This window comes from Lithobates pipiens, unplaced genomic scaffold (assembly GCF_037356315.1).
Source record: "Lithobates pipiens isolate NorthernLeopardFrog02 unplaced genomic scaffold, aLitPip1_a1.2 Scaffold_18, whole genome shotgun sequence".
Classification (NCBI taxonomy): Eukaryota; Metazoa; Chordata; class Amphibia; order Anura; family Ranidae; genus Lithobates; species Lithobates pipiens.
In genome coordinates, this window is record NW_027507758.1 from 151,779,384 (window position 1) to 151,792,551 (window position 13,168).

The 13,168-nt window shown below is 47.7% G+C and overlaps 1 protein-coding gene across 1 annotated transcript in view; it reads left to right on the forward strand.

Moving 5' to 3' along the window:
• The first annotated feature begins 3,193 nt into the window (after positions 1-3,193).
• TMEM181 (transmembrane protein 181) overlaps positions 3,194-13,168 on the forward strand; it is a 97,300-nt gene continuing 87,325 nt past the window's right edge. The window contains exon 1 of the mRNA XM_077486275.1: positions 3,194-3,528. Coding sequence (XP_077342401.1) covers positions 3,398-3,528 — 131 coding nt within the window. The 5' untranslated portion in view covers positions 3,194-3,397. The remainder of the gene's footprint in view (positions 3,529-13,168) is intronic.

Consider the following 13,168-nt stretch of genomic DNA (forward strand, 5'->3'; position numbering starts at 1 on the left):
TTTGTGGGGATGAGGCCCTTGTCCTCATCAACATGGGGATAAGGTGCTTTGGGGGGGACCCCAAAGCATCCTCCCAATGTTGAGGGCATGTGGCCTGGTACAGTTCAGGAGGGGGGAGGGCGCTCTCTCATCCCCCCTCTTTTCCTGCGGCCTGCCAGGTTGCGTGCTTGGATAAAGGGTCTAGTATGGATTTTTAGGGGGAACTCCACGCCATTTTTTTTTAATTTGCCGTGCAGTTCCCCTTAAAATCCATACCAGACCTGAAGGGCCTGATAATTGAATTTGGGGGAACCCCATGCTTTTTTTTTTTATCAATAACTTTCAATGATTGTTCTCTGTATTACGGGGAGCCGACAATTCATTATAGCCGCGAGTGATTTTAAATGACTTTTTTTCCTGCAGAAATGACACTTTGTGCAGGGACAGTTCTAAGCACGGGAAACATGCGCCCCTTTACAGGCATACTATAGACACCCCCCCCCCAGGTACTAAATTTAAAGGAATATTACACTTTTATTTTTTCCCTTTAAGCATTATTAAAATCACTTCTCCCAAAAAAACTGCCGTTTTTAAAACTTTTTTTTGCATTGATACATGTCCCCTGGGGCAGGACCCAGGTCCCCAAACACTTTTTATGACAATAACTTGCATATTAGCCTTTAAAATTAGCACTTTTGATTTTGAACTTTCGAGTCCCATAGACTTTAATAGAGTTCTAAAGTTCACACAAAGTTTATGTCTGTTCGCAGGTTCTGGTGCGAACTGAACCGGGGGGGGGGGGGGGGTGTTTGGCTCATCCTTAGAGAGGGAGGAATATGTACTAGGAGGAGGAATTGATGTGTCTAGGGGGGTAATTTAAGAGGGGTTGCTATGAAGGTTTTTTTTTGTGGGGATTTGTGCTGGTTAGGGAAATTTTTTTGGGAGGGGATTTGTGTCAAGAAGAGGGATTTGAAAGGGGGGATTTGTACTAGTAGGGATAATTGTGGGTATTTGAGCTAGGAGGGGAAATGGGGGGGAATTTGTGCTAGAAGGTGAAATTGAGGGGGGTTGTGCTGATGGGGAAATTCGGGGGGGAGGGGATTTGTGCTAGGAAGGGAAATTTGTTTGGGGGGGTTTGTGTTAGGAAGGGGGTTTTTGGGTGGATTTGTACTAGGGGAAGAATTTGTCAATGGGAAAATAGTGGGGGAGGGTGGGATTTGTGGGCAGTGACTTTGAGCTAGGCAGAGGAAAAAAATTTGGGGTGGGATTTGTGTTAGGAAGGGTGATTTGGGGGAAGGATTTGCGCTAGTAGGGATGATTAGGGGGATTTGTGCTGGGGGAGGAATATGTTAATGGGAAAATTGTGGGAGGGGGAGATTTGTGGGGAGTGACTTTGAGCTAGGCAGGGGAAAAAAATTGGGGTGGGATTTGTGTTAGGAAGGGGGATTTGTGTAGTAGGGATGATTAGGGGGATTTGTGGGGAGTGACTTTGAGCTAGTCAGGGGGAAAAAAAAATTGGGGTGGGATTTGTGTTAGGAAGGGGGATTTTGGGGAAGGCTTTGCGCTAGTAGCGATGATTAGGGGGATTTGTGCTGGGGGAAGATTTGTGCTTGTGGGGGTATATGGGGGAGGGGGACATTTTGAGGGATAGAGGATTTGTGTTAGAATGGGGGATTTTTTTGAGGGGGGGGGGGGGTTGTGCTAGGAGGAGCTGAGATGGGGCATGGGGAGGGTCTAAGATTTATACTGGGAGGGGGAATTTCAGCAGGGAGGGGGATTTGTACTGGGAGGAGGGGGAATTTTGGCTTGGGGAGAATTTTTGCTTGCAAAGGGAATATATGCTTAACCGACCGCCTCACGCTGATATACGTTGGCAGAAGGGCATGTACAGGCAGAATCACGTACCTGTACATTTCCCTTTAAGAGGCAGCGCTGCGCGAAGCTCCTTGAGTCCGGTTACAGGGTCACGCAGACTCGATCGCCACGGGCATACCCAGAAGAACTGGGAGATGCTAAAGTAAACAAGCATCTCCTTGTTCTGCCTAGCAACAATGACACTGATCTCTGCTCTCTGTGATTGGAGCAGAGATCAGTGATCTGTAAAACACAGCCACGCCCCCCACAGTTAGTAACACGCCCCTAGGACACACTTAACCCCTACACTGTCACCTAGTGGTTAACCCCTTCACTGCCAGTGTCATTTACACAGGAATCAGTGCATTTGTATAGCACTGATTGCTGTATAAATGACAATGGTCCCAAAAATGTGTCAAAAATGTCCGATGTGTCCGCCATAATGTTGCAGTCATGATAAAAGTCGCCGATCGCCGCCATAAAAGCCATAAAACTATCCCCTATTTTGTAAACGCTATAACTTTTGCGCAAACCAATCAATAATCGCTTATTGCGATTTTTTTTTACCAAGAATATGTAGAAGAATACGTATCGGCCTAAACTGAGGAAAAAAATTGTTTTTATATATTTTTAGGGGATATTTTTATAGCAAAAAGTAAAAAATAATGCGTTTTTTTTTTTTCAAAACTGAGGCTCTTTTTTGTTTATAACGCAATAAAATAAAAACCGCTGGGGTGATCAAATACCACCAAAAGAAAGCTCTATTTGTGGGAAACAAAGGACATCAATTTTGTTTGGGAGCCACGTCGCATGACAGCGCAATTGTCAGTTAAAGCGACGCAGTGCCGAATCGCAAAAAGTGCTCCGGTCAGGAAGGGGGTAAATTCTTCCGGGGCTGAAGTGGTTAAGAGCAGTTACCGGTCTTTGTTACAGGAAGCTCCTGCATAGAGACGCATTTTCTCATGGAATTACTGCACAGATCTGGAGGTCACACACAAAGATTCAAGGAAGAATACACACGACTCTTTTATTTAGACAATATTTGCTTTGTTCAAATTGAATGCGCCTAACTGCTTGACATTAAAACTAAAGGCTTAAGGGTTTTACCCGTATAAATAAAATAAAGACATCTGGATAGGATGAGGTTAAATAAATACACAAGTCTTGTGTAGGATTTATCACCAGTGCCTAGCCTTTCAGCTACAGTATCCAGCTCTGCCATCATCCTATTCATGATGTAATTCCTATGGAAACCTGCATAGATGGCAGCACTAGATGATGCATCCTGTGGGTGGTCTTCTTGCAAACAGCACTACACTCCCCCTTAGCAGCATCACTTGCTTCTGCATAGAGACGAAGCAGCTGGCTTGCTTTAATTCAATAAGGTATTCAGGAAGCGAAAAGCAAAAGCAAATAGAAAAAAAAAAAAAAGAATCAGATGACATAGAATTAAAAAGACAATGCACTGAAAGCAAATCAATGGAAATTGTAGGCAAACCCTACCCTTTCAGTGATTCCTGGTTCTTCCACTTCACCTGATGTATGGCTGCTGAAATATAGCAGGATGGATCCAGATTATGCAGCGTTTGAAAGTGCCCTATGTAATGAATTTAAAGATTTCTTCAAAAAGGTCAGTGATGCATACAAGGAACTGAAAGAAGACTTGACACCATACAGAGATGATCGCTACTACAGGTACAGTAATATGGCTCCTGCTAAAATTCACCTGTCACTGCTGCCTCTTTAGGGTATTTACTGCAATAAACTGGCTCATCACCAATGTTAATATTATGCTGATGCTTTAAAATATAGGTGGTATGATATCGATAGGCACTGTATAGTGGACAAAATGAATATATCTTAAAAAAAGTGGCATAGACTGACATCTTCTCTCCTGTAATAACGCCTCTGTATGCCATGTCTATCAGTCTGTTGTTATACTGAACTACCTACAGGTTGTCTCTTAGCATGGGCTAAAAGCACTATACTATACGGGTATATTGTGTACTATACAGAGAATAAGAATTTCCACAAGCTGCTAAGTCTATGTAACAGCTCTTAAAACCCCTTAACCAAAACTATAGCCAAAAAATAATACAACCACAAAAGAGTACCTCCCACCGGTCTCCAGTCTTCCTCAATTTCTACGATCCAGATGGCCGGGGCAGTTCATATTTATTCAGGATTTGTACGTGCTGATGTGCTGTTATTAATGTGTGTCAAGTTATATTTTATCTTACTATACAACGATTATCCGCAACAGACAAAATCTGTAACATTCCTAGTAAAAGATGAAAGTATATACTGTTAAAAAAATGTAAATGTATACATTATTAATAGGCAAAAATGCCCTGTGGTCAGTAAAAAATTCCCCAAAGTTAGTGGTAAGTGGGAGCAATACTACACCATCGGTTTTAGTGAGCGTAATGCCCCGTACACACGATCGGACCTTCCGACAACAAAACCGTGGATTTTTGTTCGAAGGATGTTGGCTCCAACTCGTCTTGCGTACACACAGTCACAAAAATGTTGGCCAACAATTTTGAACGTAGTGACGTACAAGATGTACGTGATATCTCCATCACGAACGCTTGTTATATCTCAGACTCATACTTGATTCCGAGCATGCAAGGACTTTTGTCCGAAGGACCTGTGTACAAGCGATCGGAAAGTCCGACAACAAACATTTGTTGGCGGAAAATTTGAGAGTATGCTAGCCAATATTTGTTGGCGGAAAGTCCGACAACAAATGTCTGATGGAGCATACACACGGTTGGACTTTCTGCCAACAAGCTCACATCCAACATTTGTTGTAGAAAAATCCGATCGTGTGTACGGGGCATAATAGTGCCTTCTTGTTGGTATCAGTGGGAGGAATAGTGCCTCATCATTAGTGTCAGTGGGAGGAAAAATGCCCAACATTGGTGTAAGTTGAAGGAATAGTGGCCCGATATTGATATTAGTTTAAACAATATTGTACCATTATTGGTATCAGTGAAAGTAATAGTGTCCCATCATTAGTGTCAGTGGGAGGAATTGTTCCCCATCATTGGTGGCAGTGGGAGAACTGCTTCCCCGTCACCGTGGTTCATTGGTATGAATAACGCCCCATCATTTGTGTCAGAGGGGTAGAACAGAGCCCCATGTAAAGTGCTGCAGTTTTGGGACCACTCATCTAGACTTAGCGGAAAAGGTCACGATTGTTTAAAACAACTTTGTTGCTTAAAAAAAAAAAAATGAAAAAAAAATGAAAAGAAAACACATCCCGCAATAGAAGATTGTTTACACTCCCCCTTCTCACCAACCATTCCTTCTGATTTTTGCTTTGTTGCATGGCTACAGCCTACTGCAAATCCTACACATCTAACACAATTCCAAGTTTGTCCCCTGCTGCATGTTGTGGTTCCATCCACAAGCCCTTAGGTCACTACTGTGCCTTATAATGATGTAGGGGCCCATGGGTAGAACCACTTACATCTGACGCATGTGGAAGTGTCGGGAATGAAGATTCAGCTGCAGGCTGTAGCTCTGGAAGTGAGTGAAGATCTGAGGAATAGCCAGCTTGATACAGTAGATGAGTATACGCATTCTTATGTGTGCTAAAGGAACATGCAAATCTCAGCTCTTTATAAAGTTGAGTGGGGTCTGACTCACAATCTGCTGAGAATCCCAGTATAGGTCTCTAAAGCCTCATACACACGATCGGACTTTGTACAAACTTTCCCTTGGATTTTTGTACAAAGGGCGTTGGCCGTAAGTTTGTATTGCATACACACGATCTGACTTTTTAGGCAACAAACATGAACGTAGTGACGACACTTCAAAAGAGGCCATTCAATTACTCCAGCGCCACCTTTGGTCAACTTCTGTATTGTTGTCTGATCTTTTGCATTGGTTCTTAGCATGCGTGCTTGTACCTTGTACAAAAGTCCGATGGTTTTGTGTACACACGATTGGACTTTGCTCCATCGAACTTATGTTGTTAAAAAGTTTGTCCGTTTGCACAGCCAACAAAAGTCCGATGAAACCCGAAAAAGTTTGTCCGATGGAGCGTACACACGGTCGGATATTGCCTCAAAACAGCTAATTTTGCATGTTTGTTGTCATAAAGTCCGAACTTTTGTACGGGCCTTTAGAAAGCAACCCCTCACCTATTGATACTGTACCTACCTTCACTGTACATGCCCTCCTTACTGTCCTGCTCCATTCCTCAGAACTCAGCAGGGATATGAAATTAGTGGACCTCCAGCTGTTGCAGAACTACAAGTCCCATGAGGCATAGCAAGACGGCCACAAGCATGACACCCAGAGGCTGAGGCATGATGGGACTTTTTTGCAACAGCTGGAGGCCTGCTAATTGCATATCCCTGTCATAGAGGGTTCCTTTTTTTCATGTGACAGTGTGTAGGCTCAAGCAATATATCCTGATTTATTTGCAGTGCACATTAATGTGTATGCTATTGAATCCCAATGATGGCTCAGTTTAACCACTTGCTTACTGGGCACTTAAACCCCCCTCCTGCCCAGACCAATTTTCAGCTTTCAGCGCTGATGCACTTTGAATGACAATTGCGTGGGCATACAACACTGTACCCAAATGAAATTTTTATCATTTTTTTCCCACAAATAGAGCTTTCTTTTGGTGGTATTTAATTACAGCTGGGAGTTTTATTTTTTGCTAAACAAACAAAAAAATATGCAAAATAAAAAAAATAAAAAATCATGTTTAATAGTTTGTTATAAAATTTTGCAAACAGGTAACTTTTCTCCTTCATTGAAATGCGCTGATGAGGTGGAGCTGGTGGGCACTGATAGGCGGCGCTGGTGGGCACTAATAGGCACAGATAAGGCAGTACTGATGGGCACAGATAAGGCGGCACTGATGGGCAAAGATGGGCACAGATAAGATGGCACGGATGGGTGGCACGGATGGGTACTGATAGGTACCACTGATAGATGGGACTGATGGGCACTGATAGGTGGCACTGATAGGTGGCACTGCTGGGCACTGATGGGCGTCACTGATGGGCACTGATGGGCAGCACTGTGTGTGCGAGGCAGATTGTGGGCACTGATAGGTGGCACTGTGGGCACTGATGGGTGGCACTGTGGGCACTGGTGGGTGGCACTATGGGCACTGATGGGTGGCACTTTTTGGCATATTTTTGGTGGCACTGGCAGGGGGCAGGTGGGCACTCATGAGCTGTCCCCAGCTCACCGTGATCGGGACTGATGTCCCGATCACGGCCGCCCGTGATCGGCTTTTTTTTCTCTCCTCGCGCTGTCAGCGTGAGGAGGAAAAATAGCCAATTACCGGCTGTGTTGTGATCACATGATCAGCTGTCATTGGCTGACAGCTGATCACGTGGTAAGGGGTCTGGATCGACCCCTTGCTCCGATCTGTGATCAGGCGAGTCTCATAGACTTGCTGATCACAGAGCGCACTACGCGCGCCCCTCAGGGGGCGCGCAGGCCGCTCGTGCACGGGACGACGTCAATAGACGTCGTCCCGGCAAAGCAGGTCAGCGCTGTAGCCGTCATTCGGTTAAATGTTAAATAAAGTTAAATGCTGCTACTCAATAGCATGTACAAGTGCACAGATAACACGCTTTAATAGCATACATTTTTTTCTGATTGATTAATGTTACAATATAATTTTGACTAAGGCCGCGTACACACGCGGGGACTGTTCGCCCAACTTTGTCCGCTGAACAGTGTTTCGGCGGACAGTCCGCTCGTGTGTGGGCTTTCAGCGGACAGTTTCAGCGAACAGTCCGCTGAACAAGGTTTTTCGGAATTTCCGAAAAACTGTCCGCTGAAACTTTGTTTCAGCGAACAGTCCCCTCGTGTGTAGGCTTGTTCGTCAAACTAAGTTCCGCGCATGCTCAGAAAGGATTTACACGCCGAAAGTTATAATGCAGTGTATAGGACGTCGTATTTTTCGTCCCGTCGTACGTGCCGTTCACGTCATCGTGCACGGTTTCAGCAAACTGTTCGTTCGTCGTGTGTGGCCATGTCCGTCCATGCTAATTTTGAGCGGACTGTTTGCTGAAACTGTTTGACGGACAAAGTTGGGCGAACAGTCCCCGCGTGTGTACGCGGCCTAAGGCCGCGTACACACGCGCGGACTGTTTGCCCAACCTTGTTCGTCAAACAGTTTCGGCAAACAGTCCGCTCAAAATTTGCATGAGCGGACTTGCCCACACACGAGCGGACTGTTTCAACGAACTGTTTGCCAAACAGTCCGCTCAACTTTTGAAATGAACGGACTCGCCCACGTAAGGCGGAGGCAAATACGCCCATTTCGAGTGCGTGTACAGGTAGGCGGGGCCCGCGAAGGAGACGTCGCGGGCTCCGCCGCCTGGAATGGGCTTAAAGGGGAACCCCAACGCCGAAAAAAATCGGCGTGGGGGTTCCCCCAAAGTCCACACCAGACCCTTGTCCGAGCACGCTACCCGGCCGGCCAGGAAAGGGGGGCGAGCGAGCGCGCCCCCCCTCCTGAGCCGTACCAGGCCGCGTGCCCTCAACATGGGGGGGTGCCTTGGGGAAGGGGGGGCCGCGCGGCCCCCCCACCCCAAAGCACCTTGTCCCCATGTTGATGAGGACAAGGGCCTCTTCCCGACAACCCTGGCCGTTGGTTGTCGGGGTCTGCAGGCGGGGGGCTTATCGGAATCCGGGAGCCCCCTTTAAGAAGGGGGCCCCCGGATACCGGCACCCCACCCTATGTGAATGAGTATGGGGTACAATGTACCCCTACCCATTCACCTGTGAAATAAAGTACAAAAAAAAACACAACACAGGGGAAAAAATATTTTATTGCACAGCTCCGGGGGTCTTCAGTCTTCGGGGGTCTTCTCGCCGGACTCCTCCGCTATGTGTGTGTAGCTCTTTTACTAGCGGAGGAGTCCGGCTTTCTTCCTCCCCGCCGCCGGCCTCTTCTCCCGACTTCGGGGGTCTTGTCCCCCTCTTCGGTTCTTCTGCCGGGCCACCGCGCCTTCTTGTAGCTCTTTTACAGGCGGTGGCCCGGTCTTCTGTCGCCGCTGCCTTCCGTTCTTCTGTCGCCGCCTTCGGTTCTTCTGCCGGGCCACCGCGCCTTCTTGTAGCTCTTTTACAGGCGGTGGCCCGGTCTTCTGTCGCCGCTGTCGTCGTCGCCGCGCCGCCGCCTTCCGTTCTTGTTCTTCTTCTTGTTCTTCTGCTTCTTCTCCTGGAGATGTTGACTCGACGAGCTCTCCGGCCGGAATGCCAGAGCCGCGCTGTGCGGTCACTTATATAGTGACAATGGGGCGGTGTCACATGGTATATGTCACATGGGTTGGTCACATGGGTTGATGTCACATGGGGACTATGACATCGTAAGGGGGCGGGGTCACCATGTGACCAACCCATGTGACATATACCATGTGACACCGCCCCATTGTCACTATATAAGTGACCGCACAGCGCGGCTCTGGCATTCCGGCCGGAGAGCTCGTCGAGTCAACATCTCCAGGAGAAGAAGCAGAAGAACAAGAAGAAGAACAAGAACGGAAGGCGGCGGCGGCGACGACAGCGGCGACAGAAGACCGGGCCACCGCCTGTAAAAGAGCTACAAGAAGGCGCGGTGGCCCGGCAGAAGAACCGAAGGCGGCGACAGAAGAACGGAAGGCAGCGGCGACAGAAGACCGGGCCACCGCCTGTAAAAGAGCTACAAGAAGGCGCGGTGGCCCGGCAGAAGAACCGAAGAGGGGGACAAGACCCCCGAAGTCGGGAGAAGAGGCCGGCGGCGGGGAGGAAGAAAGCCGGACTCCTCCGCTAGTAAAAGAGCTACACACACATAGCGGAGGAGTCCGGCGAGAAGACCCCCGAAGACGGAAGACCCCCGGAGCTGTGCAATAAAATATTTTTTCCCCTGTGTTGTGTTTTTTTTTGTACTTTATTTCACAGGTGAATGGGTAGGGGTACATTGTACCCCATACTCATTCACATAGGGTGGGGGGCCGGTATCCGGGGGCCCCCTTCTTAAAGGGGGCTCCCGGATTCCGATAAGCCCCCCGCCCGCAGACCCCGACAACCAATGGCCAGGGTTGTCGGGAAGAGGCCCTTGTCCTCATCAACATGGGGACAAGGTGCTTTGGGGTGGGGGGGCCGCGCGGCCCCCCCTTCCCCAAGGCACCCCCCATGTTGAGGGCACGCGGCCTGGTACGGCTCAGGAGGGGGGGCGCGCTCGCTCGCCCCCCTTTCCTGGCCGGCCGGGTAGCGTGCTCGGACAAGGTTCTGGTGTGGACTTTGGGGGAACCCCCACGCCGATTTTTTTCGGCGTTGGGGTTCCCCTTTAAGCCCATTCCAGGCGGCGGAGCCCGCGACGTCTCCTTCGCGGGCCCCGCCTACCTGTACACGCGCTCGAAATGGGCGGACTTTCCGAGCGGCAACAGTCCGCTCATTTCGAAAGTACAGCGGACAGGCCCACACACGGGCGGACTGTTCGCTCAAACACAGTTTCAGCGGACAGTTTTTCGGAATTTCCGAAAGACTTTGTCCGTCCAACTGTCCGCTGAAACTGTCCGCTGAAAGCCCACACACGAGCGGACTGTCCGCCCAAACACTGTTCAGCGGACAAGGTTGGGCGAACAGTCCGCCCGTGTGTACGCGGCCTAAGGCTGGATTCACATCTATGCATTTTTAGTGCTTTGTGCATTTTGCAGATTTGCACTACAGAACGTGTTCCATAGGAAACAAACCATGGTAAATGGACTGTAGTGCAAATCTGCAAAATGTAAAAAGCACTAAAAATGCGAAGGTGTGAATTCAGCCTAAGGCCTGTTTCACACTATGCTCCCACACCTGCAGCCAAAACACCCTGCTCATTAAAAAAAACATGTGCCTGCCATTCATTCTTAATGGCACCCCCACATATCTAAAAAAGCAGTGTGTTTGCAGATGCGTGAACCTCCAGGAAATATTTTACACCATGTGCCTTCGCTGCCGCTGCATTTTAAAATTGGTGTAGGAACCTTGTTCAAACAAATGTGCTGCCACAACCCTAAAAGTGCGGCTTGCGGAGACGCAATAGTGTGAGCCAAGCCTGAGGCTGAAGCAGCTCTCTGGCCCCTTTGAACAGAGCAGCCCAGATCCTCCTCTTCTTTGGTCCCACGCCCGCGTTCCTTGCCCCTCCCTTTGCCGAGTGCCCCCACAGCAAGCAGCTTGCTATGGATGCACCCGAGCCGAGCCACTACTCTGTGTGTACATTCAGACACGGAGCTACTGTTTGGCCCTGCCCCCTCTCTCTCCTCATTGTCTAACTGACTTTGATGGACAGCAGCGGTAGCCAATGGCATCCCGCTGCTGTCTCAGCCAATAAACAGGGAAGTCCTGGACAGCTAAGACTCTTGTGCAACGTCGCTGGATCGAGATGGGGCTCAGGTAGGTATAGGGGGTAGCTTCACACAGAAGCTTTATCTTAATGCATATAATGCATTAAAATCTTCTGACTTTACAACCACTTTAACCACTTAAGCCCCGGACCATTTTGCTGACCAAAGACCAGAGCACTTTTTGCGATTCGGCACTGCGTCGATTTAACTGACAATTACACGGCCGTGCGACATGGCTCCCAGACAAAATTGACGTCCTTTTTTTCCCACAAATAGAGCTTTCTTTTGGTGGTATTTGATCACCTCTGAGGTTTTTATTTTTTGCGCTATAAACAAAAATAAAGCGACAATTTTGAAAAAAAAATGCATTATTTTTTACTTTTTGCTATAATAAATATCCCCAAAAAATATATATATATAAAAAAAATTTCCTCAGTTTAGGCCGATATGTATTCTTCTACATATTTTTGATTAAAAAAAATCGCAATAAGCGTTTATGGATTGGTTTGCGCAAAAGTTATAGCATCTACAAAATAAGGGTTAGTTTTATGGCATTTTTATTATTAATTAAGCGATCCTACTCAGGAGTTCCTGGAAAGGTCGCGTGCACCGCCAGTGGCGCGCACGTGACCACACGGGTGGAAATTCAAAGGGACGTACCTGTACACCCATTTGCCCAGCCGTGCCATTCTGTCAACGTAAATCTACAAGCGGCGGTCAGCAAGTGGTTAATAATAATGCTGCCAAAATTAGTGTGTGCTGTAAATTGCCTCCAGCATTGCTACTGATACTTCTTCCCGGGGGCTACCATTTTGCTGAAGCCCAGAGCCCCTGAACAGCAGTAAATCATAAAGTGGAACTAAACCCATCAATTTAATGGTTTCAAAAAACAGTTACATTCCTGGAATTGCTAACTGTCACATTTGTTTGTTTCTTCAACCAAATTGTCAAACCATCAAATGACTGGTGTCATAACTGATCTCATGTGCAGCACCATGGCAGTTACAGATCAAACAAAAGCAGCTTCCTTGGTTGTAAAGGATAAGAGGGTTTAAGTCCGCTTCAAGGCTGTCAGCAGATCGGCCCCTCTGCAAACAGTGTATTACTTTATTTTAAAGCGGTTGTAAAACGCTGGACTTTTTAAAAAATGTTCTGCCTACCTGCAAGGAAAAGCCATTATGTGCTAGTATGCAATGTTTGCTAGCAAATCGTATGAAACTTACCTGAAAACAAAGCTTTCCAGCGATGCAATGTTATTGCTGGAGACACAGCCAGGCGCCCAGAGTAAGCCCCTGTACACACGGTCGGAGATTCTGCCAACCAAATCCGTCGGATTTTGTCCGTCAGATTTAGTCTGACGGATTGTGTCTGAAACTGTTGCATACACACGGTTGGACTAAGTTGTCGAAAAATCCGATCTTTCAGAACGTGATGACGTAATTTCGTTACGATGGGACTACATTCAGACTAGTAGCCAATAGCTTTGATGTAGGAATTTGATCTGAGCATGCGTGGCACTTGGTCCGATCAAAATTCTCTACACATGATCGGAATATGTCCGACCGGCCCAGTTGGTCGAGAAATATTTTCAACATGTTGGAAAATTGGGTCCGACGGAGATTCGGACGGAATCAGTCCGATGCATACCACACACAGTCGGATTATCTGGCGACACGGTCCGATAAGACGCATTCCGACGGATTCTCCGACCGTGTGTACGCGCCATTAGAATGCCGGTGCCACGGAGAGGAGGGGGGCTCCGTGCGCCCACATCGCTGGACCACAGCACAGGAGAGTGTCTGATTATTAACCACTTCCGGACCACCGCACGCCGATATACATCCTAACATTGAAGAGGGATATGTTTGTTATGGCAGCAGATAGCTGCCATAACCCTGGTATCCTCTTCTTTGGTGGTTTTTGATAATAGTGGTCTCTGCGGTGGATTCGCCACAAGATCATCTTTTATCGGCGGCAGGAGAAGC